General features: G+C 37.7%; 1 protein-coding gene across 2 annotated transcripts in view; it reads right to left on the bottom strand.

The window, feature by feature from the left end:
• LOC110100807 (calcium-transporting ATPase 3, endoplasmic reticulum-type) overlaps positions 1–27,705 on the bottom strand; it is a 137,328-nt gene that overhangs the window by 16,058 nt on the left and 93,565 nt on the right. For both annotated transcript variants that reach the window (XR_003701198.1, XM_020828479.2), the window contains exons 24-27: positions 22,333–22,425; positions 21,633–21,683; positions 21,391–21,522; positions 21,076–21,177 (exon numbers count right to left, since the gene is read on the bottom strand). Coding sequence is in view for 1 of the 2 variants with exons in the window: in XM_020828479.2 (XP_020684138.2) it covers positions 21,076–21,177; positions 21,391–21,522; positions 21,633–21,683; positions 22,333–22,425 (378 nt within the window). In the remaining variant the exon portion in view is untranslated. The remainder of the gene's footprint in view (positions 1–21,075; positions 21,178–21,390; positions 21,523–21,632; positions 21,684–22,332; positions 22,426–27,705) is intronic.

The following is a 27,705-nucleotide window of genomic DNA, read 5'->3' as shown; positions in this document are numbered from 1 at the left end:
AGGTGGCCCATTGTTTGGATTTATTGCTCCCCTTAGGAGGCTTTGTTACTCCCCATGGGAGGTTGTGTGCATTAATGTAGCGGGGATTTGTCCTATTTTAGCTAGTAATTTCCTATTAGGGTAGCTTAAGAGTAGTTACACACCCTATCACCCGACACTAGCGCCTTCTACCCTAACTTTCAATAGTTTAGTGTAGTTTTGTTTGTAGTAGTACTCGTAGTTTTCCTACTTTAGTAGCCTGCCTTTAACTTTAATAGCGTTGTTTGTTCAGCACCCGTTCATTTACTTTCAGTATCAATTCTACTTTAGTACCTATTCATTTTAGTACCAACTCAGTTCTTACTAGTACTAGTTTTGTTCTTTCAGTATATGCTTTACTAGTAAATGTTTTAATTTAGAATTTTTGGAGCTTTCTTTCTGTTTTATGCTTTGATTAGCTTTTTTTAGAAGTTTGGGTTTTAGTGTGAGTTGTATAATGTCTAATAAATGTGAACATTATTCAGTTTTCTTTAATGCATTTATTAAAATTTGAATAAATTGAATTAATTAATTATGTTAATTAAATGAATCAATTAGTTAGTTAATTAACTTAAAATTTTATTTTTATTTTTAAATTATTTAATGATCTCATAAATTAAATGAATTATAATTATTTTTAAATTTAGAATTTATTAATAAATTAAAATATTCTCATGTTCAATCAATTAATTAATTAGTTTAATTAAATTAGAAACTTTAATTTGTTTAATTAATTGAATTAACAATTTTTTTTCTTTTTTATTGAATTAATGAAAAATTTTATAGATTTTAAATTTGATTAGGTTATTAGTTATTTTTAAAGAGATTTAATTAATTATTGTATTTTCAAATTGAGGCTTAATAAATTTGCATCTATTAAATTTTAATAAGAATATTAGCATTTTAATGAACTCTATTATTTAATTAATTACATTATGTTTAATTATAACTCACCAATTTGGTAGCCTACATGCATAATTTCTATAACCTCCTGGCGTCCTCTCCCTGCGAGGGGAGGTCAGGAGGGCACTTGCCCTTTAAAGTTCGCCCAGCCGGATCAAATCGATAGCCGACGGCTTCTAGGGAGCAAATCGACCCCGGTATCGTTCTTCGAGCAACTGTTTGAAAATTTGGTGTTTTTCGGAATTGTCGGCAGCCCAATGGTGCCCCTCCCCACTTGGGGAGGGCACTTGCCCTTTTGGTACACTTGGCTGGATGAGATCGACAGCCGAGGGTTTTAGCGGACATAACTAGGGGTGTAAACGAGTTGAGTCAAGTCAAGTCGAGTCGAGCTTTGGCAACTATCGAGCTCTGCTCGTCAAAGGGAAGCGAGCTCAAACTCCAGCTCGTGTTCGAGCCGGCTCGTGATATTAATTATTTTAAATATTTAATTTTTTTATTAACTTCGAATATTAAATATTAATTTTTTTTATATTATTAAATATTTTAAACAAATATTATTTTTATATTATTAAATCGAGTCGGTTCAAGCTTGATTTCTTGTTTCCATCCCAATTTAGTTTTTGCTGCCCAATTTTGAAGTCTACTGCTTTGGGAAAATGAAAAAGCATGCAGATCTCCTTAATATAATATATAAGGCCACTTTAGGATAGATCTATTAAATTTTATATAATATTTTTTGAAACTTTCAATGTTTTAGTAATGATTATAGTTACAGCATTTATTAACATTGATATTTCCGCCCGATTTTTGTTTATCCGCCTAGCCAGCCAGTGAAGTCTTCAGCTTAAATTTGTTTTAAACATTTTTTAAATGTAATTAAAATACTAATAATTAAAAAAATTAAACAGTATTTCGAGCCGGCTCAAAAGCCGAGCGTCATCAAGCTCGAACTCTCATTTACTAAATGAGCTCGAGTTTGTGTGAGCCTATAAACAAGTCGAGCTCGAGCCGATTCGGCTCACTTACACCCCTAAACATAACAACTATGGAATATGTTATTATTATTATTATTACTTGCATATAATCTCTCCTCACACACACTCGTTGTTTCAAATCAACAGGCGTGATCGGGAAGAAGGCAGACACAGGGTTCTCTTCGGGTGTGCAGATGGAGGCAAGGGGGTCGGAAGGCTAGGTCCGCAGAGGGTCTTCTGTGCAGTTTCTTGCATGTGTTCGGCAGAGAGATCAGGAGAAAGGGAGGTCCGATCACCGACAACAGAGGAGAGCCAATTGGTCCAGAGAGCATCACAATTCAGTCGCAAGCAAGAGGGGAGGACTGGGCTCAGATTCAATCACACAAACGAAACTTGGGCGCTCGTGCGGGATTGCCGAGCGGAGATGGGAGGTGTGAACGTCGGAACAAGTCCATTTGCAGGATTCGGGGATAGCCAAAGCAAGAGAGAGCTGGATCCTTTGATTTGAAAATGAGTGCAACTCTTCCCTGTTTGTTTCTTCATCGTTTTTTAGGAATCGCGACGATTCTTTTTGATATCGTGGGGATGTGCGACGAAATGGGTAGTAAGCCGTTGCGAATCGAGATGTTTGACATTTTATAGGTCAATAATAATGTCTTAAATTAATTCTTACCAAAGCTTTGAACAAATAAAGGACTCTATGGTTTACCAAGGAAGAGGAAATCTCCAAAATATGCAACCTTCTACATGAAGTGGTCCCAATTTATGAAGGCCTACTTGAAAAGGAAAGGAAAGATAAATAACCTCCTTGGAGTAGGACAAAAAAAATCATAATTTTTGGGCATGGGATTAAGTTAGGGGTGCAAACGAGTCGAGTTGAGATCGATTCAGGGGGTGTTTGAGTCGAGCTAAATTGTTAAATACCAAACTCGAGCTCGAACTCGAGTCGGGCTAAAAAATTGAGCTCGAGCTCGACTCGTTTCACCGTAAACGAGTTCGAGCCGCTTGTCGAGCATCTGGCGCTGTCCGGTTAGCCTTGAGAACTCTTAACCTTTCAAGTTTCATCATGTGCGGTCTTCAAAAAAGTTATTCGCGAACTTTTACAACTACAACTGGAGGAAGAGAGAGAGTGTGTATTGAGCAGTTTTTTGGGTTTTCGAAAGAGAGGAGTGTTAGCATTTATTATTCAGTGGCCTGTCAGAGAAGAGAGAGAGAGAGAGGGACAGGCGATTGAGAATTGAGAATCACGCGGGATTTGAGAATTCTCGAAATACGCATTGGATTTTGAAATTGCAGCAGGCGATAATTTAAAATACAAGTTTGGGATTATTATTAATTTTTTTTTAAATATCACGTAGTGAGACAAAGGCTTGATGTCATTGTTATTATATTTAAATTTTAATGATTTCAAGTTGGCTAGCGAGCTAGCGAGCCGAGCCTCATCAAGCTCGAGTTTGAGTTCGAGCTATTAGCTCAATAAGCTCAGCTCGTGAGCTCGTTAACTACTCAAGCTCGAGCAGGCTCGCAAGCCGACTTGGCTCACTTACACCTAGATGAAGAAGACTCCATGATTAGGTCATGATTGTGGAATTTCATGACTCCATAAATTAGTGATAATTTTATGTTCCCATGTACTACAAGGGACATATGGGATGCTGCTAGACAAACCTTCTCAAAAGCTTGTTATGTTGCCCAAATCCTCAAAATTAAGTTCAAGGTAGGAAGCACAAAATAAGAAAGGACTGTAACAGAATATGTCACTTTGCTTCAAAGTTTGTGGCAAGAACTTGATCACAACAGATGCATAGAGACCAAGTGTGTCCAGCAGATGTTGCTATCATGTAAAGCTTTATTGAGAAAGATAGTGTATGACTTTCTTGCAGGATTAAATATATAGTATGATCGGGTAAGAGTTCAAATCCTTAGCAAAGAGAAGACACCTTCATTAAAAGAGTCTATTTCTCTCATTCGTGCTGAGAAAAGACGACGAGGAGTAATGCTAGAATCAAAGATTGTTGAAGGTTCAGCAATTGGGACAATCAAAGAGACGCCATGGAAGGAAAAAATATAAAGATTCTTCAAAACCTAAAGACAAAAACTCCCTTTGGTGCAACTATTTTAAGAAATGAAGATATACAAAGGAGACGTGCTAGAAGTTACATGTAAATTCCCCAAAGAGTGGAATTAAAGAAGTGGACAAAAAGGGACATTACAAGCTAAAATTTCAATAAGTTCGCCCCTACCGCCCAAAAACAGTCCAACTTCAGAGAGCTAAAAAAAAAAAGATATTGATAAGCTAAAACAACCCCTGGTATCCCTTGAAAAATCACCCGCATCTTCTTCTTTTGTACTTTCAGGTAAGTTTAACATATTTATGGATCATTGACTCAGAAGCCACAGACTACATGACACACTCCACTTTAACAACTACAATCCTTGTCCGAGTCACACAAAAATCATAATTGTTAATGATTCTCTTACCACAGTAGTAGGCCAAAGAAACATACCCTTATCTCCCTCCCTCACTCTCAAAAATATGCTGCACATACCTCAATTATTCACAAACCTAATCTTCATACAAAACTTACCAGTGAACAAAATTATCAAGTCCTATTTAACCGTACTTTTTGCTTATTTCAGGACCAAGAATTGAGGAAGAAGATTGGACATGCTAAAGAGAGATGGACTGTACTATCTATAAAAATTAAACAAATCCAATATTATTAATAATGGCTATTCTATGCTATCCCTATTTAATAAAAAATCTATTATTTGGCTTTATCATTTTAGATTAAGACATCCATCTTCTAATGTCTTAAAACCCGAAAATACCTCTTTAGGCATCGCACTATTTTTAAAGTGCCGCGAAGAATTTTAAGTGAGATTTTCAACGTTAACGGAATTCAACGGAAATAATTTTAGAAAATTTCTTGCGAAATTCTGATCGTTTTGATATATAGAACTTGTACCTAATTTTACCTATATTTGGAATTAAAATTTAACGAAGTTTAAAAATACCGATTTTACCCTTTTGTAAATAGAAGGCTAATTTCACTTAAGTGAGGTCAAATGGGTAAATAGCAAATCCTATTCTCCCAAATGGAGCAAACCGGCCCTTCTCCCCCTCTCATTTCACGCGTGAGGGACGAACCGAGCGGAACGAACACGGACGGGCGGATGACGTGGCTTCCGCGAGGGCTTTCCGGTGACGATCTTCCGGCGAAAGTTTTAGGTCAAATCGAAGAGGACGACGAGAGGAACACTCAAGTACGATTATTTTAGAACGAAACTTCCTAAATCTCAAGTTATTTGAGATCGAAAAATCTAGGGTTTTTTCAAATTTCGATTTTCTTTCGCAATTTCTTTACGAAAACTTTAACATTTTTGCATTTTCATTACATATGTAAAAGGTGAAAGGAAAGACTGAAATGAATGAAATGTTAAAGAAAGGAAAATGCAAGAAAAATTGAAAAGTTTAAAGATTTTGACTAGAAAAATTGTATGATATGATTTCAATTACAAATGTTTTATTTTTGCATCTTATGAAATTAACTGAGCTTTGAATTACCTGCTGAGCGTTGGCTCATTCCTCGTTTGGAAATGTTTTTCAAGAGAGAAGTGATGGCTGCACGACGACCGTACACGTATCGTCATAGGGGACCTCAGGAAGAAAGGTTCCATTTTATGTTTTAAGTTTGAGTCTTTGGGTTTGTTTCTTTGTAGTTTATGTAATTGTGAAAGTTTATGTTATGATGATGGGTTTGAAAGTTTCAGTGGTTATGAGACAGTTGATCAGTTTATAACATTTAAGTTTGATGTCTTTTAGTGGCTCTTTCATTTACTATCGGATGACATTTATGTACTGAGTTTAAATCTATAATGAATTTGATCTATGTTTTATATGATCTTTCGTACGACCGACCGTTCCCGCCCCGTTTTCAACGAGCTAGCCGGGCCGGGTCGTGACAAGAGTGGTATCAGAGCAAAGGTTTAATAATGATCAATGAAAGAGCCTATAGGATGATTGATTGAGTCTTAGAATGTGTAGGAAGTGTAATTTTATGATTATTTGTGACTTATGATTGATGTGTTTTATCTCAGGAGTATGGATCCTGAGCAGAATGCCACTGATGACATTAATATGGAGGAAGGGAGGGAGCTACCAGAAGTAGCTGAACCTTAGAGGAACAACACTATGGAGTCATTCGCTCAGATGATGGAAGCGATGGCTCAGATGATTAGGACTTCCCAAAATAAGGGCAGTGGTAATGGAAGTGGAAGTGGAAGCAGGTCTATGAATAAGAGCCTGAAGCTGTTTCAGGATATGAAGCCTCCACTGTTCTCAAGTGGTGGACCTATAGAAGGTGAGGATTGGCTAATGCGGATTGAGAAGATCCTTGAGGGCATGTCTTGCCCAGAGGACAGGAGAGTTACACTGGTTGCTTATGCTTTTGATGGCGAGGCTGAGAGGTGGTGGAGGAGTCAATTAGTAGAAACCTTTGGAGGAAGATCAAGCAGCCAAGTCTCTTGGGAGGAGTTTGTAAAGGCATTCAGAGATTGGTATGTGCTTGCGACAGCCAGGAGGCATATGCAGGATAAGTTCAACAGATTGGTTCAGGGAGACCGATCTGTTTCTCAGCACGAGGCAGAGTTCACGATGTTATCCAAGTATGCCTCACACCTGATACCCAATGCTGAAGAGAAGTGCAATCGTTTTCTGAATGGGTTAAAGGATATGATAAGACAGCCTCTTGTGCCTTTTGGAATTGAGGATTATCCCACTTTGGTAGAAAGAGCCAGAAGGATTGAGATGGATATGCTGGCAACTCAGAAGAGGAGGAATTTTCAGAAGAGAAAGATGGAGGGCAGGTCAAAGCCTTCCCAGATGGCACAGTCTTCTCAGTTAGTGGTTTCTACTTATAAGAAACCCAGATTCAGTGGTTCTAATAGCAGTGCTTCAACTGCTACCTTGCGCAGTAAGTGTGGGAGAACGCATAAAGGAGAGTGCCTCTCAAGCACTAATACTTGCTTCTGGTGCCATCATCCTGGGCACAAGGCGAAGTCTTGTCCTCTTTTGGGTCAGCGATCTACTACAGAGGTGAGGTCAGGTAACAATACTCAGAGGACTGCTGGTAGACCCAGAGTTGTGGAGTTTACTGCTTCTGTTCCTTCTCAAGGTCAGACTCGTCAGAATGTTCAGCCTCGAGTCTATGGATCATCCCAGCAAGAAGCTAAGGGGTCTCCTGATGTGGTTACAGGTACGTAATTAAATTTATTGCAATGAATATTTTTTATTATGAATATGAAATGAACAATGAATGTAAATGAAATGAACAAATAATGAATGACATGTTTTGTAAATGAATTATGTAACTTCTCATGTTTAGGGACAATCTTAATGTGCGATAGAGCCGTTAGAATCCTTTTTGAAACTGGAGCGTCACACTCCTTTGTTTCAGAAGAGTTTGTTAGATCTGCTAATTTGCTTCCAACACTTATGATTAAATCACTATCAGTTTTGATGCCTAATGGAAATCAGTTGGCAGCTAAGCAGAGATGTCTAGTGAAGTTGAGGATTTGTGATAAGAACTTTGAGGCTGATCTGATCGTCTTACCTTTATCTGAGTTTGATGCAATATTAGGCATGGATTGGTTATCTTGCCATTTCGTAACTATAGATTGTAACAAAAATGAGATTAAGTTCTGTATGCCAGGAGAGGAGAAGTTCAAATTTCAAGGGGATAGAGGAATAACTGCAGTGATTGTGTCTTCCTTGAAGGACTTTCAGATGTTAAAGAAATTGTATGAAGACTTCTTGGCCTATGTTAAGGAAGAGAAGGAAGAAAGAGAGCTGAAGGATATTCCAATTATTCAGGAATTTTCAAAAGAGTTTTTAGATGATTTGCCTGATTTGCCTCCAAGTAGATAAATAGATTTCTCTATTGAGTTAGTGACAGGAGCTGAACCTGTTACTAAGTCTCCTTACACAATGGCAATTAAGGAGCTTAAGGAGTTAAAGGAGTAACTGCAAGAGCTACTTGAGAAGGGTTTCATCAGGCCTAGTACCTCCCCTTGGGGTGCTCCTGTACTGTTTGTGAAGAAGAAGGATGGAAGCCTTAGGCTCTGTATAGATTACAAAGAGCTGTACAAGTTGACAGTGAAGAATAAATATCCTCTTCCAAGGATAGATGATTTGTTTGATCAGTTGGAAGGTGCTTCAATGTTTTCCAAGATTGATTTGAAGTCAGGGTATCACCAGCTCAGGATTAGAGAGGAAGACATTGCAAAGACTGCTTTCAGTACCCGATACGGGCATTTTGAGTTTACAGTGATGCCTTTTGGCTTAACAAATACCCTTGCAGTGTTTATGGATCTCATGAATAGAATCTTTAAGCCTTTTTTAGATCTATTCGTGATTGTATTCATAGATGACATACTTGTTTACTCCCCGGATGAAAGGATGCATGCAAATCATTTAAGGTCAGTATTGTATATCTTAAAAGATAATGATTTGTGTGCTAAGTTCTCCAAGTGTGAGTTTTGGTTGAAGAGTTTTAAATTTTTGGGGCATGTGATCCCGGTTGGGAAGATATCTGTAGATCAGCATAAGGTACAAGCAATAGCAGACTGGCCAAGACCTGCTACCTATGATGCACCGACACTTCTCCTCAAAGAGGCGTGCAGTGTCCGACACCGTGTCCGACACGACACTCGTCCGACACTCCTCCGACACGTGTTGGACACGCCGAAAACGTATCCGATTAAAAAATATTAAAAACTAATTGGACACGCATGTCCGACACGCGTATCTTAAATATTTTATAACTTTTTTAAAATATAATTTCTTATGTTTGGCGATATTTAAACTAAATTTCTTATTTCCTATCCACAACACCAAATCAACGTTTGCATTTAATACCCATTCATCGAATATTTTCATTTTCATTTCTTTGGCAGTGAAGGTATTTTCATCTCCTCTCTTTTTGTACAATTACAAATCTTTCTCTTGTTGAATCAGAATTGAAAGCAGTGATATTCAATGATGATGATATTGAAGGCCAAAAACATACCTCTAAAGCTAATCCTAGTAGTTGAAGCTTGAATGCTTGATGTTATAGTAAGTGATTATTTGCTTATATTTTTGTGATTGTATTAGATATTTTATACTAAATATTTTATATTATAAGCTAGACAAGTTATCATGTCATTAATTTATTATTTTTTGTCATTTTTGATATGATATTACATTAATATATATACACTATATAAAAAAATGTATTGCCGTGTTTGCGCCGTACCCGTGTCCTATATTTAAAAAAAAATCGTATCCCGTGTACATGTCGTGTCGTGTCCGTATCGCCGTGTCCGTGTCCATGCATCATAACCTGCTACAGTAACTGAGGTTAGGAGTTTTTTGGGATTGGCAGGCTACTACAGGAGCTTTGTTGAGGAATTTTCACAGATAGTTATGCCACTATCCAGATTGACTCAGAAATCAGTGAAGTTTGATTGGACAGCTCAGTGTGAGGAAGCTTTTCAGAGGTTGAAGCAGTGTTTGATAACTGCTCCAGTGCTGACTACTCCCTCAGGGACAGATGGGTTTCAGCTTAACAGTGATGCCTCACATAAAGGATTGGGTTTATATACTGATGCAGAATATGAGAGTCATTGCCTATGCTCTAAGAAATTGAAGAATCATGAGAGGAACTATCCAACCCACGATCTGGAGTTAGCTGCAGTAGTTTTTGCCTTGAAGATCTGGAGGCATTACTTGTACGGAGTTCGGTGTGAAGTTTTTACTGACCACCAGAGTTTGAAGTATATCTTCACCTAGAAGAAACTGAATCTAAGGCAGAGGAGATAGTTAGAACTCATAAAGGATTATGAGTTGGACATTCAGTACCATCCGGGCAAAGCAAATGTGGTTGCTGATGCTTTGAGCAGAAAGAATTCAGGTAGTGCAAACTGGATGATTACACAACAGCAGGAGTTGATAAGAGATTTGAAGAAGTTAGAGATTTCAGTGGTTCAGCCCAGTGATGCAGAAATTATAAGGTTGAATCAGACTACAATTATGTCAACCTTTCCAGAAAGGGTATGAGAAGCTTTACCACTTGATGCTAATTTTAAGAAGATACTGGATATGGTTAGTGTGGGTCACATTGAATATTTTGAACTTGATGGTGAAGGATTGCTTCGATATAAGGGCAGATTATGCATTCCAGATGTAGATGATTTGAGGAAAGAAGTCCTTCAAGAAGCTCACTACTCCAGTTACACCATTCATCCAGGCAGTAATAAGATGTATCAGGATTTGAAGGTGTTTGGTGGTCAGGAATGAAGAGAAGTGTAGCAGATACAGTATCCAAATGTATTTCATGTCAGATGAAAATGGGAAGACATTGCTATGGTGTAACTACAGCCCTTACCTATACCAGAGTGGAAATGGGAATACATTGCTATGGATTTCGTGGTTGGTTTACCAAGATCCAGAAGAGGATGTGACACTTTATGGGTGATTATTGATATGTTGACTAAGTCTGCACACTTTATACCTATCAAACAGTATGATCTAGTTGAAAAATTGGCAAGCTTGTATGTTGATCAGATTGTCAGATTGCATAGGGTACCTAAGACTATAGTGTCAGACCGAGATGGGAGATTTACTTCCAGATTCTGGAAGAAGGTTCAGGAAGCTTTGGGTACCAGAATTACCTTTAGCACAGCTTTCCACCCTCAGACAGATGGGCCGTCAGAAAGAACCATCCAGACCTTAGAAGATTTGCTCAGATTATGTGTTCTGGATTTTGGTGGTAAATGGGAGGCATATGTACATTTGATTGAATTTGCCTACAACAATAGTTTCCAAGCAAGTATCGGAATGGCTCCATACGAGGCTTTGTATGGGAGAAGGTGTAGGACACCTTTAAATTGGGCTGAGACAGGAGAGAGGAAGATAATTGGTGCTGATCTGATTGATGATGCTACAGAAAAGATCAAATTGATCAGAGATAGATTAAGGGCAGTACAAGACAGACAGAAAAAATACTATGATACCAAGCACCGACTAGTTGAGGTTGATGTGAGAGAGTTTGTGTTCCTTAAAGTCAGTCCAATGAAGGGAGTGAAAAGATTTGGCAAAGTGGGAAAGCTGAGTCCAAGATTTGTAGGTACTTTTGAGATTTCAGAAAGGATTGGAAAAGTGGCTGATAGGTTAATTCTATCAGCACACATAAGTGGAGTACATAATGTGTTTCATATTTCCTCAAGGAAATATATTTCAGATGAGGCTCAGAAGATTAGTACAGATGTGGTAGACATTCAACTTGACTTGACATTTGTTAATGAACCAGAGAAGATTCTTGATTATGAGGTTAAGCAGTTGAGGAGCAGAGCAATTCCTTTTGTTAAGGTGCTTTGGAAGCACTGTTCAGAGAAGGATGCCACTTGGGAGGAGTCAGAAATGAGGGAGACCTACCCTCATTTGTTTGACTAAGGTATGCTTTTATTGTTTAGTATTGTTTCCTTTAAATTTCGAGGACGAAATTTTTATTAGGAAGGTAGAATTATAAAACCCGAAAATACCTCTTTAGACATCGCACGCTTTTAAAATGCCGCGACGAATTTTAAGTGAGATTTTCAACGTTAACGAAATTCAACGGAAATAATTTTAGAAAATTTCTTGCGAAATTCTGATTGTTTTGATATATAGAACTTGTACTTAATTTTACCTATATTTGGAATTAAAATTTAACGAAGTTTAAAAATACCGATTTTACCCTTTTGTAAATAGAAGGCTAATTTCACTTAAGTGAGGTCAAATGGGTAAATAGCAAATCCTATTCTCTCTAATAGAGCAAACCGGCCCTTTTCCCCCTCTTATTTCACGCGTGAGGAACAAACCGAGCGGAACGAACACGGACGGGCGGACGACGTGGCTTCCGCGAGGGCTTTCCGGCGACGATCTTCCGGCGAAAGTTTTAGGTCAAATCAAAGAGGACGACGAGAGGAACACTTAGGTACTATTATTTTAGAACGAAACTTCCTAAATCTCAAGTTATTTGAAATCGAAAAATCTAGGGTTTTTCCAAATTTCAAATTTCTTTCGCAATTTCTTTACGAAAATTTTAAGGGAGGATTAGAGGAATGTTTTAGCAATGAAATGAAGAGATTTAAGGGAATTTTGGAGATTTAAAATTTAGGGTTTTTCTTAGTTTTTGAATTATGAGAAATCTCCTTTACAAAAATTATTCTTAAAGATGTTAGGAATATTTTAAAGCATGAAATTTGATTTTTTAGGAAAAATTTCAGTTTTGTAATTTCCATAATTTATTTAATCCGAAAATTCATAAAATAATTATTAATTATATGTTTAGGAATATTTTAGAACATGACATTGATAAAATTGTGACTTATGACTTTCCGAAATTTAAGTAATTATTTAAATCTGAAAATTTATATTATTTTAATTAAAAATATATTAAGCATTTTAAGAAATAGTTAAATGGAGTCAAACGGGTTTAACATTACACTTAGAATTAACCTTAATAAAATTAGGAATTATGTGACATGTTTATTTTAATCCTAGGTTGTGATCATTAAGGGTGGAGTGGAAGATTTGTGTCGAAGCGACGTGTCGTACTTGATTTGAGGTAGGTGTTCAGACCCCATTTAAATTTATAAGTGCTTTAAAATTTTTATGCTTAGAATGCAATTTCATGTATTTATTTTACTGTCAAAAATGTTTTGATATTCATGATTTAAAGAATACCCTACAGTTTCATGCTTTCCTTTCATGCATTATTGAAAAGCAATTAAGGTATAAGAATAAATGAAATAAATATGAAAGAAAATTGAGCATGATTCAAAGATTTAAAAGTAATAACAATTTCATGTTGCATGTTGATCCGGAAGTGCCAAAAATGGTAAAGGAGCTCTTTCGAGCATTGGTAAAGGAGGCTCATATAAGCCATGGTAAATGATGGTTCTTATGAACCAATGATAAAGGAAATGACCAAAAAATTTTGACTGCGTACCTGATCAGTACGAATAAAAGTACTTCCGGGACGGGTGATACATTTAGCATAATCATTTTTGCATTTTCATTGCATATGAAAAAGGTGAAAGGAAAGACTGAAATGAATGAAATGTTAAAGAAAGGAAAATGCAAGAAAAATTGAAAAGTTTAAAGATTTTGACTTGCAAAATTGTATGATATGATTTCAATTACAAATGTTTTATTTTTGCATCTTAAGAAATTAACTGAGCTTTGAATTATCTGCTTAGCGTTGGCTCATTTCTCGTTTGGAAATATTTTTCAGGAGAGAAGTGATGGCTGCACGACGACCATACACGTATCGTCGTGGAGGACCTTAAGAAGAAATGTTCTATTTTATGTTTTAAGTTTGAGTCTTTGAGTTTATTTCTTTGTAGTTCGTGAGTTTGAAGTTTATGTAATTGTGAAAGTTTATGTTATGATGATGGGTTTGAAAGTTTCAGTGGTTATGAGACAGTTGATCAGTTTATAACATTTAGCTCTTTCATTTATTATGGGATGACATTTATGTACTGAGTTTAAATCTATAATGAATTTGATCTAAGTTTTATATGCTCTTCCGTACGACCGATCGTTCCCGCCCCGTTTTCAACGGGCTAGCCGGGTCGGGTCATGACAGCAGTTCCAAGAATTTGAATCATCTCCAGAAATTAAGGTAAACACAAGTTCACCAAAAAAAATCTCATTGTGCCCCATAACCAACTTTGTATAGTTCCATAACTTCTCATGTTCACACAAAATTGTTTTGGTCACACTAAATAATATTAATATTCTTAATAATATTTATGAGGCATTACCTAAAGAAACTTGAAAAAATGCCATTAAAGATGAAATGCATACCTTAGAGAAGAATAATACCAAGGAGATTACAGACCTACCAGTAGGAAAAAGACCAGTCGACTGCAAATGGGTGTTATATGTGAAATACAAAGCTGATGGTACACTGGAAAGGTATAAGGCAAGACTAGTAGTGAAGGGGTGCACTTAGATGTAGGGCATCGACTACCAGGAAACCTTTGAACCTGTGGTCAAGATGAACAATGTGAGGATCCTGTTCTCACTAGTAGGTAAATATAATTGGAATTTGGAATAGCTGGATGTCAAAAATACATTTCTACACGGGGACTTGAAAGAAGAAATATTTATGGAGATTCCACAAGGATTCTAGGCAAAATCTGTATGACAAAGTATGCAGGTTAAAAAATGCTCTATATGGACTAAAAGAGCTTGGTTTAGAAGATTCTCAAAAGTCATACTACTGAATGGATATCAGTAGAGCCAAGGGGACCATACATTATTTTTCAAGCACTCAGACTCAAGGGAGTCGCATTTTTATTAATTTATATGCATGATATTATCTTCATTGGAAATGATGATAAGGAGAAAAAGATTCTAATGGAATGTCTTGCTAAAGAATTTACGATCAAAGAACTTTATAGATTAAAATATTTCTTTGTAATTGAAGTGGCTCGCTCCAATAAAGGAATATTCATTTCACAATAGAAATATATTAATGATCTTTTTAAATAAACAGATAAACTAGCTTGTAAATCAGCACCAACACTAGTAAAATCAAATCTCAAATTGGGGGAAGCTAAAGAGGATCCAAATGTAGATAACAGAGCTTGCCAGAGACTTGTAGGGAATTGATTAACCTTTTCCACACCATATCAGATATAGCCTTAGCTATAAGCATGGTCAGCTAGTTAATGCAAAATTCAAAGCAGACTCATATGCAAGTGGCAGATAGAATAGTACACTAACTTAAAAGGGAATCCAGGTAAAGAGAATCTATTCTGAAGAGAGACTATGGAATAACCTCAAAAGCATATACTGATGCAAATTACACAGGGTCACTAATAGATAAATGATATATCTCAGGATATTGCATATTCCTTGGAGGAGACTTTATCACACAAAATGTGGTGGCAAGCTCTAGTGCAGAAGCATAGTACAAAGCTATGACCTTGGGAATATATGAGCTACTATGGATCAAAATGATTCTAGAAGACCAAAATATCAAGTGGCAATGACCCATGAAGCTACACTATGACAATAAATTAGTAATTAGCATAGCTCACAATCCGGTTCAGCATGATAGGACCAAACACATAAAAGTAGACAGACATTTCATAAAAGAAAAATTAGATAGGGGTCTTATATGTATCTATCATGTCTCATCAAAAGATCATCTTGCAGATATTCTTATTAAGAGATTTGATAACTCTACCTTTCTGGAACTGATTACTAAACTGGGAATGACATTTTTGTATTCCCCAGCTTGAGGGGGGTGTTAAATCTTAACCGTCCCTTAGCATTTGATCCCACAACCAAGATAGAGATCCAAGGGAGGCACACCAAGATCACACTGATCTCCTTCTATATTCATGTGGCTGATTTAAGAATAATTATGAAGAGCAATTATGCATGATTTTGTAATTATTTTTTTCTTTATTAAAATATCTTATATAGATCTATAAATAGGGATAGTTTTATATACTAAAATGAAGCCTTTCCCTCTCCAATTTTCTGAATCTAATAAGTAACAATGGAGGTAACATAATCTGCAAGAACTTTGCTTGAAACAACATCAGTTAATCAAATAAATAACCGACTTCTGCCAAAAGTCCATGTAGCACCTTGACCACATTTGTTTCCCCAACTATGATCTGGGTTTAGCATCCTAGATCGTGGTTCCATTACAGAGCATAGGAATATGAACGCTTTAACCCAACTGTTGACCTGTGCCGAGTAAAAAAAAAATCGCTTACCTTCTCTCTGTCGAAGCCATCCCGCACGTCGTCGAAGCAGGTCACACGTCGCTCGCACGACCGACGTCGCTTCTCCCCACGGTCTCCTCCTCGAGTCGTTAAAAGCCCGAAGAAAAGGGGCCTTCGGCCTCTGGCTCTTTCTTTTCCCTCTCTGGTCGTTACTCGGCTTCGCTCCTTCTGCGACTTCCCTTCCGTTTCGGTCAGAAGTTACGATACTTTGATTAGAGGCAACGACGAGGAGCTCGCTCGCTGCGACGGATCAGAAGTCACACATATTGATCGAAAGCAACAACGTGAGCTCGCACACTGTGAAGGCCCTTTCTCCCCTTCCGTCGTTTCTTCAGCCCTTGTGTGCTGTTCAACTTAGCTCATTCGACGACTTTCCCCTTTGGTCGGTTCGGAAGTCCGACATTTTAATAGGGAGCAGGAGGGAGCTTGACGACTGTGAAGTTAACTTTCTCCCGCTCGCACGCTTCTTTGGCCAGATCCTGTAAATCTGCCGACTTCTTCTGCATCCCTCGCGGCTGTCCGACCTAACTCCTTCGACGACTTGACCTTCCTATCGTGTCAGAAGTCGCGACATTGATCGTAGACAAAAACGGGAGCTTGTAGCTTCTTGGGCTCCTTCGTGCTGTTCGACTGCACTCCAACGACGACTTTCCCTTCCTGTCTAGATCGGAAGTCACACATTTTGATAGGAAGAAACAGCAGGAGCTCGCTGCCGTGAAGTTAACTTGCCCCCTTTCGTGCGCTCCTTTGACCAAATCCAGTAAATCTTCAAAACAGAGAGAATAGTGGAGGGGATTTTATTTTGTTATTATTATTCTTCTTGTTGTTGTTATTTAAAAAAAAAAGAGATAAAAAAAGAAAATCCCTCTCTTACCTCGGTGTTCGTGTCGAACCAGCCAACCACCTATACACGCTTTTCTTAGCGTGGTAGGAGGGAACCAGGTGCGACGCATGCGATGAGGCAGGTAAGCCTGGTGCACGCTTTTCTTAGCGTGGCTAGGACAACTCTTAAGTACCCATACGCGGCTCTGTACCTGCATGGAAACAACTACTCTTTTCTTGTAAAAGGTACCGAAGACCCATGCACGCCTTTCTTGGCATGGTGGGGACAAAGATTTACGGCCATAGTGTCCTCGTACGAGGGCACCTACCATACACACTTTTCCTAGCGTGGTGGGAAGGCCCAGTTTTCTATAATTTTTTCCTAAACGTGGAGACGCCGGGAGGCTGCCGAAATTTTGGGTGAATATACGACCGCACTCGGACCTGATCTGAACTTAAAAAACAAGTACTTGGACTCAAATGAGCATGAACAGTGGACTTGTGAACTTGAAACCGAGCATAACACAAATGAATTCAATTCAAAACTTAAACAAAATATATTAAGAATTTGGAATTCAAAGTGATAACGAGGAACTCAAACTAAATTCAAATTTGACATGAACAATAAAGAACCTGAACTTTCAAGAACAACATGGGACTCAAGGGACTTGAGTTTGAATGGGATACAAAGAGCCGAACCAATAACAACATACAAGACTCAAGCATGAATTGAACTTGAACTCGGGTCCGATTGCAAGAGGCTTTAACAACATGAATGATAGGTAACCTGGATGAAATACATAAGACGGGGCTTTGGATGAATGAACGAATCAAAGTCTAAATGTACAGTCGTCCAAGATAACAACAAGTTACAAGTGGGAGATGAAATCCCAATGCACGCGAAAGATAAATGCAACGAACTCCTACAACAGTCCCTACGAGGTTAAATGCAACGTGCTCACAAGGACAACAAATGATTACATAATGCTTATGTCCCCTAAAAGCATTATTGAAACCTCACACAAGCAACAACGCCTGTTGATTGAAGAAGGCAACATTGGAGATCAACAGAGGACCAATCACCGCAAATAGTTGTGAATGACAAGGGTGGACATAATATAGGTGTAATAGACTCCTACGACAATCCCTATAATGCCTGTAGATTGAGATGGCAATACTACCCCTTTGATAGTATAAGATCCGTCCTTGCAAACAAGTACGACAAACCACCTAAGATTGGTGAAAGGAAGATATGATACTGGTACAAATGACTCTCCTATGAACATTTTCAAGAGATCATACCAAATACGACCCGTCCCTACAAACAAGTACAAACATCAAACCACCTGAGATTGGTGAAAAGTGGATATGATGCACAAATAATGGCTCTTCTACAACACTTCTAAGAGGTAGTAGTGAATACAACGGGTCCCCCGTAAATACACACAAGCTGCTTGTGGATAACAACAGTGGGTATATCGTAAGTACAACGAACCACTATGGACACAAGTACAAGTATCACCTACAACAACACTGATTGAGATTCACAAGTACGTCGGGTATGAAGACAACTCGATGTATGGAGAAAGGACACCTCCTAGCAGAATGGAAGAGATGTTTGAGCAAATTCGAACTAAACATCTTGGTGTTCTAAAATTTCTTCTTGGTCTTGTACTTAAGAAGAAAATAGTACTTGCATCTACAAACTTTGGAAATAACAAGTTTACTATACTGTAGAACTTGAAAGGGGTTCTTTTCAAGACAATGATCACGAATTTCAAAGTCCTCCAGGTAAATGAGAAAAGGGAGTCTGTATCAGAACAATGAAATATCTCATTGCAATCAGGTGATAATGCTACGATTCACCTGTATGCAAAAGCAGGAGATTCGTTAGTGCACTATAATCCATCTACAGAAAGATTCAAGTACTGAACGACAATCTACCTGTATAAAGCAGTAAATAACTCTATTCAGAAGCTGCTACGCCACCGGATCCGCGACATACATGCAAGCAGACAGAAGGCGTTTACAATTATTTCAAAGTACCCCGCACATGCACCATAATTTATATACATATAGGTACACAAGGGGTAAATGTAATCACAAACACCCGTATGGGCCATGGAGAGCATGTTGTAGAAACACATGTGATGTTTAGGGATGCTACGCGGGTCGATAAATGAATTCAAGTTTGAACCCGATTTTTCTATACGGATCAATAGGAGTCGACAGGGTTCGAACCATCAAACAAATATACGATTAAGGCGACTGATATATTTGTTTTAATATATTTATATTAGACTTTCAAGGCCTATAATCAAGAGAATTCACTAATAAGGACACAAAGCCTACGAAGCCCGATCATCTTATACGGGTGAATAGGAGTCGACAACGTTCAACAAATAATCATAAAATGCCCCAAAACACCCGCATGGGCCCCGACGACCGTGTTATTGGTACACACGTGACGTCTAGGGATGCTGCATTGGTCAATAAGTGAATTCAAGTTCAAACCCAATCCTCCTATGCATATTAATAGGAGTCGACAGGGTTCAAAGCATAAAATACATATACGGTTGTGACGACCGATATATTTGTTTTAATACATTTATATTATGCCTTCATGAAGGCCTATAATCAAAATAATTCCCTAATAGGCACAAAACCTACGAAACCCGATCATCCTATAAGGGTCAATAGGAGTCGACAAGGTTCAATAAATAACTATAAAATGCCCAAACGCTCGCATGGGCCCCGACGAGCATGTTATAAGTATAAACGTGATGTCTAGGGATGTTTCATGGGCTAATAAGTGAATTTAAGCTCAAACCCGATCCTTTTATGCAGATCAATATGAGTCGACAGGGTTCGAACCATTAAATAAATATACGCTTGTGGCGATCGGTTATATTTATTTTAATACATTCATATTAGGCCTTCAAGGTCTATAATTAAAAGAATTCACTATTAAAGGCATAAAGCCTACGAAACCCGATCCTTTGTCGGCAAATTGGCAGAGTCGACAAGGTTCAAGCTTTAAATGGAAATGACCCCATATATCCAGATGATGGCCGTGTTGAATATAGATGTCAACTGGACAGGTTCACAAAATATTTTAAAATGCCCTCAAACTCAATAAAATTTAAATATTTTTCAAGTGATCTCAAGATCACCCCGATGATGGTCATGTTGAATGTCTATCTCAACCGGAGGGGTTCACAAACATTTTCAAATGCCTTCCAAGCTCCGCCCAAATACCTATAAAAATAAAAAAAATTCCAGACCAAAAATCTCAAAATCATCCAAGTCCAAAAAAATTATTTAAAATTAAAAAATCAAACCATTAAACACTTAAAGCAAATACACATACACCCTCCGTAACAGTTTGCCGAGGTGAACAAATTAAAACTTACTTAAGCTCACATAGAGCTAAATGCCTGGTCGAAAATATCAGTATGATCCATTCTCAAACAATCTACTACCAGTAAGGACGTGGTACGTGTCATCTGACCGACGATTTTCCCACCAAATGGCACCACAGGATAGACGATTATGACCCGGGGCCCTTTGAACCAAGTGGTTTTACCACCAAATAACACCACGAAATACTGGTTATGACCAGAGCCAATAAGTTCCTTAATGACATCAAATCCTTGATAAATGAATCAATAGATATATGATTCATAGGGCATAAATCCCTCTGTTAGCTAAGGTGGATTCAAATTTGTCCCCTTAGACAAATATCCAACCCAGGTCTACAAGATCCCCTTGGATGAAGCAACCCATGGCTGCCGACAAGGATCCTTCTGTAAGGTTGGGTCGACAACCTCCTCTGACTAAGTAGACCAGGGACCACGATGGCCCGGGACAATAGAACCATGGGATCTTGATCGGGTTCATCATTCATTCCCCCACCATCCGCTTTAAATGCAAGATGACGAAATTTCTATTTTAAATATCAAATCCTCCAACCCTTCAAACTTCCAATTCTCATACACATGCTACTACTATGTGCCAGATAACACATATTCTCTATGTATCTGATTGACGACTAGCCTTAATCGAAAGTTCTCTCTCATTATTGGGAGGGGTAATTAATTATAGGGGCTTGCGCCTATAGGAAACCAGAACTCAGATCATAAAGTCCTCACAAAATGAGGGCGAAATCTCTGGGTACTGTCTTATCTACAAACTCATCTGCCTACCAAAATTTACCCCGGAACTTAATCAGTTAAAACTCCCCTGAATAAAAAAAGCAATCAGCGTGCGGAGGCCGGGGCCGAATTTTCGGAGCCCACACCAACTTATACAAATAATTAAAAAAAAAACTTTAATATTGGCTAAAACCAGAAATGTTCTACCTATATTCCTACCTTATGTTCAAAGTGAAGCAATAAGACAACAAAATTCATCATGCATTCACCGGTTAGCTATTTGATTCTATTTGATTTTTTATATTTAATTAAAAAGGCCTGCAAATATTTTAGAAGGGAAAGTTGCCCATAGCTACTAAACACAGTACCTTACGAGGCTTAGCCATCATTACGTTTGTATCTTGTTTATTAAAACCAATTGCTGTAGCAGGTAAACCATCAGTAACCAGATTCACCCACAGTAGCTGGACCTGAAAATTAAAATGGGAAATTTCTTAGCTTTAGATTTAGATAATTCCATAAATCAAATTGAAAATAATGCATTTTCTCGAATGGATATCAGCTTTAACAGCCAGTAGCACATAATACTTTTCAAGCATAGTGAAAAAGAAATTGCAAGAATAGTTCCAAAATTTTCTTGAAAAGACTGAAACCATAGTTGTCATTTCAAATGAAGGGCTTACCGGAACGAGAGTATCAGGTGTTCCAAGCACAGCTGCAACAAAAATACAAACTACTTCTCCAATATTTGAGGAGATCATGTATCTAATGAATTGTTTTGTGTTATTATATATAGCCCTTCCCTCTGCAATAGCCTGTTCAAGAGAAAAATAATAGCTTGAAGCAGCAAATGAATTCTTTGCATGAAACGACACTAAAAAATAAAGCAAGAAGAGGAAAATAAAGCTAAAAAAGAAATACTTACAGCAACAATCGAAGCAAAATTGTCATCAGCTAACACCATATCAGAAGCACTCTGTAATTACAAAGTCACAATCAAGATCATTTTAATCTCCTACATTACTGGAGAACCTACTTCAGAGAAGTCTATCTATACTGGTTAACAGTTTCTTTCCTCCCCAAGACTGCCCACAAATAATTTGAGAAGACAACGATATATAGAAATTAACAAGATAAAGTGAAATGCAAAGACAGACAACAAAAAAAAAATGACATGCAAATAACTGCAGAAATAGACAAATGTAGATAACCTTAACTAAAGGAAGTAGAGAAAGTTGGATAGCAAGAGTGAAAAAAAAAAAAAAATCCAGTAGTGTCCTTGTAAAGATCTGCACAGAAGGCACATGCTAAGCCACCAGTCCTTTACACAAGCAATTCAATGCATAACATGAAGAAAGGATCACAAAAACCAACTGTTAGTATGTCGGATGTTGTCTGATTATTTCATGCATTCCCATCACATAACAAACATTTAAGCAGATTTGAAGAAAATAATGCAAAAGCATGATATTTCAACTAATCAGTTAATCCAGGTATCAAATACCGTAATCCTAAAGAAAGTTATGCTTTTGAAATCAAACCTATAATATTGTTTAGAAATTGAAGTACAAATTGAGTGATAAGAAAACACGTTTCACTATTCCATTAGCATTAAAAATGAATACCTTGGCAACCGCTGTTCCTGACCCCATAGCAATTCCAATGTCTGCTTTCTTTAATGCTGGAGCATCATTGACACCATCTCCAGTCATTGCGACCTGGAAAGTGGGCAATGAAAATTTAAAAGAATTACTTCAGTGAAACTAATTGTGGCTAGAAATAGCATACTATTCTTTGGCTAGCTAAAATTTTACAGTTCATCCAACATAATTTTAACAGCACACACACTGTATTCAAGAAAAATGATGGGTGCAAAGAAATACAATACTATTTTGAAAGTATTTGATGAGGACATCAGCAGAAGATTTCGGCGCATCTACCATCAGAGGAATCGTAGATCGACGGCTACGATTGGGAGTCTTTATTTATGAAGCATTATATGTATTATTTTATTTTTGTGTCTTAGTTTTACAATTGTACCCTTATGAGGGCTTAATTCAAGATGTAGCCCTAAGGGCATTTCAATCTTTGCATTTCTTTTATTTTAGACCTATATATAGAGGTCTTCACCCTTGTATGAGGGATGATTTGATTAATGCAAAAATTTTCGGCCTTCTTGTTCCCCTTGAGTGTTGAGAGCGCTAGAGAGAGGAGAAGTCCCTAGGTGAGGGCAAAATAATACCCGTCAGCCGTCGGAAAAGTCCGGGCTCACAGTCCATCTCCCCATCCTTTTCCCCACCGTCGGCCAACCCTTCCTTCTCTTCCAACCCGTCGGCCTCCTCCCATCCCCACCCCAAACCGCCGGTCAAATTCCCCCTCCACCTCCTCCATTGTCGGCCTCCCTTCTCCCACCCAACACATGGCCCAAGCCTCACCACCAAGCCCCTCCCCCACTGAACCCAAGACCCACCTCTCCCTTAGCCGTCGGCCTGCCCAATCTCATCCCTAGTCGCCGGCCTACCTAGTCCACAGTCCTTGATTTCAAATTCAAATTGCCTCCTAATCACTTTCCTAAATTATCCAAAGTATTGATTTGGAGAGTTTCTTAATTTGAATTCAAATATATTTGAATTTTAAGTTCTTTCCTAATTGATAAATCTAATTTAGGCAACCTCCCTTAATCACCTTAAATCTGAAATTAATTCAGATTTGACTCTCCAATCAACAATTAAAGCAAGGGTCCACATACATCGAATGTGGACACCCTTTCTCCCTCTTCCTTTGGCTGGCCCCCTCCCTCTCCTTTTCTCTCTCCAATTAATCCCCCCCTATTAATTAAAACCCCTTAATCCCTCATTTAAGCCGCCGGCCCCCTCTCTCCACTCTCACTTAGATAATCCCCCATTAAGGGAGATTTGAATTTCAAATACTCCCTCCTTTTCCACTTACAAAAAAAATTGAAATTAAATTCATATTTTAATTGATTACCTTTCCCCCACCTAAAATAAAAGCCAAAATTCCAAGAGGCCTAATCCTTTAGCCTTAGCCGAAATTTCCCACTCTCCCCTACCATCATTTCTTCTCTTCTCCACTACTTCATACACCTCCAAGATTTAAGCTTCACAAACCGGCCTCCTCGTCATGAATGGACGATCCTGGAAGAGATCACGGCTTCGTGTACGATTCTCAAGGACGAGTGGATATTCTCTGATCTCCCTTCTTCAACCTCAACTTAGAGATCGACGACATCGTCAATGACTACGTCGACCGAATCCTTTTCACCTTGACGTCTGCTATCGAAGAACACCAAATCTCTAGACAGTTGAGAGTTATCGAACATCCACCAACTTCTTCCCCTCCAGCTAATTGTTCAATGGGTAAAGCTGTAGGCATTCTCTTTCTTTATGAGGCATCTTTAGGTTTGCTGAAATTATTCTCCCATTGACTCCACCATCAAGAGTGAAAGTGAGGGGAACTCGAGGTGAACTTTTTAGTTGTTAAACGGTAGATTTTTTTGCTATTTATGCAACTAACATTACTAAAATTTTGTTCTTATTTTAAATTGTCATGTTAATCTTTCTTGTAACCGCATGCCAAAGCACAGCCGCGTTACTAAAATTTTGTTAATCTTTCTTGTAACAGCATGCCAAAGCACAAATTGTCCTGTTAATCTTTCTTGTTAAACGGTGAATTTTTTTTTTTTTTTGCTATTTATGCAACTAGCATTACTAAAATTTTCATCTTATTTTAAATTGTCCTGTTATTCTTTTTTATAAGAGCGTAATTTAATTCGTATATCAGATTTTAAACTAGATAAGGAATGAATTAAGCTTATATTATATTAAATCATAAATTAGATTTTTGAATAGCAAATAATTTGAGTTAAAAATAATTCATATAGAAAAATGAGAGCATATTTAATTAGTTTTAGAAATTAATAATAGCTAAATTATGATTTTTTATGCATATTTAAATGATAAAGCGAGGAGAATTAATTAAATTCAAGAGCTATATATATATATATATATAATATTTCAGATATTAATTATTAGATTTATAAATTTATGGGAGTAAATTTTAAATATTAGAATTAGAGAATATTTCGAGTAACAAAAAAATTATAAGGAATAATAATGAGAATGAATTTATATAGGTATTATGACGACGATGATAAAGAGATGACAAAAGCAAATTTTGAAGACATCCATTTCGAGGAGAGTACTAATGTTCCTATTCTTGTAGTAATATTTTTATTTTCTCTAATTGACTGCATTGAATAAATCAATACTTTCTGGTTAATAATTATTGTAAAATTTTCATATCATATTTCAATGAATGGTCATATTGAAGTTTTGATAGTCATCATATTATTCATTATATATATTGTAGAAAATTCTTAAATGATTTGCACATGTCTTATATTGAAATGATATGAAATGATATATAGTATGCAAATAAAGTTATTTAATAGAAATGCTTGCATGTGAATGTTGACTAATAGAGTACACCCCCTTATGATACTGACTGGGGATGCAATGTACCCACATGCGCAAATGGAAAATGTTATGAAAAATTACAAAAAAGGATAGGGAAAAGAAAATGGAAAAAGTTACGGAAAAGGAAGTACCTTCATTGGTACTATTTTAAATGGTGTCTTCTGTGACGGTTGTATTATGTATAGAAAGAATAATGATATAACATATGTGACACGTATAGGTATGCATAATATTGATAGTCATAACCAAAATGAATTTTAAATAGAATTACATTATATTTAAAATGAGCATGTGTATTATTCCAAAGGCATTATATTACTGTAACTTAGAAAAATGACATACTCACTGAGTTCTAACCTACTCTTTTATTTATAAAACATTCACATATAATTATTCGATTAATTTCAATGAGTAGAAAATGAGAGAACGTTTATCGTAGGCGCAACGCTTCAAGAGAAAGGAATTTATAGCATTTTACTTCAAAATTTTGAGGCTTTAGCGTCTCTTTCAATGCATTGAAAATAGTTAGTAGAAAAAAATTTAAACAACTGTCGTCTGACCATTTACTCCCACCTCATTAATTAAAGCCTCCAGCTGGGTCGCGATATTTTCAGGAAACCGGAAGGCCAAGGGGAGTGATATTTTCAGCTGGGTCATCTGGCTGTTTACTCCCCCATTTAAACCAATTAAAACAAGGGAAATAGAAGAACAAGGGGTTGTCCAGAAGCAGCAGCCGAAGAGCCACACAGGGAACCGGAAGGAACCAGCCACAGGAGACAGGATCGGGCACCACCGGAATAGGCAGCCACAAGGGGGAAGGTACAGACACCACAGGAGACCGCAACAGGCAACCAAAGGGGAACAGGAACAGGCAGCCACAAGGGGGAAGGAACCAGCCACGGGAAAAGGAGCCAAGAGGGGAAAACCGAAAGGTCACTGAGAAGGGAAGAAGGGGGAATAAACCTGAATTTGCTCATTAATCTCAGCATTTATGAGCTAGAACATAGCAGCTTCCAAAAACCATCCAAAAACTGAGAAGCCAAGCTCAAACCGAGAGGCAACCAGCAGCCCAAGAGCCAAGGCTCATGATTTGACCCCCCCCCCTCCCTTGCCCACATCAGATTCTTCCCAGTTGAAAGAGCTCATCTCCTGATGATGATGTTTTAGATTTATCCCGCGAGACAAAGGAGGTGCATCTAATTCTCGAATCTTTCCCGCATACTTCTTCAAAATCATCTCTCGTTCTTGTTTGAATTGTTCATGCAAAAGTTTCTTTTTCTTCACATAATTTTTCGTACACATGCATCTTTATCTATAGTTGGTATAATTCATTTTGTAGAGGATCGATTGGACTTCCTTCCGACGAAATCCATCTGCCCATTGGAATTGGGATTTCAAGATCTTCTGGCTAATTTTCTTCCACTACTGACACAAAATTTTTGTCTTTTTCCACTTTTCTAAACACTTTAAAAAAAAGAGAAACCTAGGAAAATCCCAACCTAGGCTCTGATACCAAATTGATGCAAGCAAAAAATTAGGAAGACCCTAATTATGCAAGCATACTAAAAAGACTTCCTAGGAAAATAAAAAAATACACAAAATAAGGCGCAAACACGCTTAACTTTTATAATACGACGTTTACAAACTTAGAACCTAGAAATACCTAAAACTGCTCTTCATTTGTCGAGAAGAAAGAAACAAATGGCGTCGAACTTGCAGAGAGAAAGAGGTAAGAAATCGAGACGAAGGAGAAGACAAGCTCGCAAGCTTTCCCAAGGAGAGAAGAGAAATTGAACAAGCTCGCAAGCTATTCCAAGAAAAACCGCAGGTTTTGGCTCCAAAAATCACTCACACAACACTCTTTTTGCTTACAAAATATCACATATTTATAGGGGAAATGGGGCAGCAAAATAGCCCAAAATACCCCCATTTAAACCAATTAAAACAAGGGAAATAGAAGGTTAAGGGGCTATCTAGAAGCAGCAGCCGAAGAGCCACACAGGGAACCGGAAGGAACCAACCACGGGAAACAAGAACGAGCACCATTGGAATAGGCAGCCACAAGGGGGAAGGAACGGACACCACAGGAGACCGGAATAGACAACCAAAGGAGAAGGAATGACCAAAAGGGAACCGGAACGGGCAGCTACAAGGGGAAAGGAACCAGGAGGGGAAAATTGAAGGGTCACAGAGAAGGGAAGAGGGGGGAATGAACCTGAATTTGTTCATTAATCTCAGCATTAATGAGCTAGAACATAGCAGCTTCCAAAAACCAGCCAAAAACCGAGCAGCCAAGCTCAAACCGAGAGGTAACCAGCAACCCAAGAGCCAAGGTTCATGATTTGACCCCTTTGCTACATCAAAACCCTCTTCCACGATTGGCATTCTACCAAACTCAATGTGTGATCTCAGGCTTCTTATTTTCTCATGGGATCCTATAAAAAACATAGTTATTGTTGTGTCCTGGAATATTTGCAGCAGTAGATAAATATAAATTTTAAT

This window comes from Dendrobium catenatum, unplaced genomic scaffold, assembly GCF_001605985.2.
Source record: "Dendrobium catenatum unplaced genomic scaffold, ASM160598v2 fragScaff_scaffold_716, whole genome shotgun sequence".
NCBI classification, from domain to species: Eukaryota; Viridiplantae; Streptophyta; class Magnoliopsida; order Asparagales; family Orchidaceae; genus Dendrobium; species Dendrobium catenatum.
The sequence above is the reverse complement of the archived record's forward strand: the minus strand, read 5'-3'. Positions and strand labels throughout refer to the sequence as shown.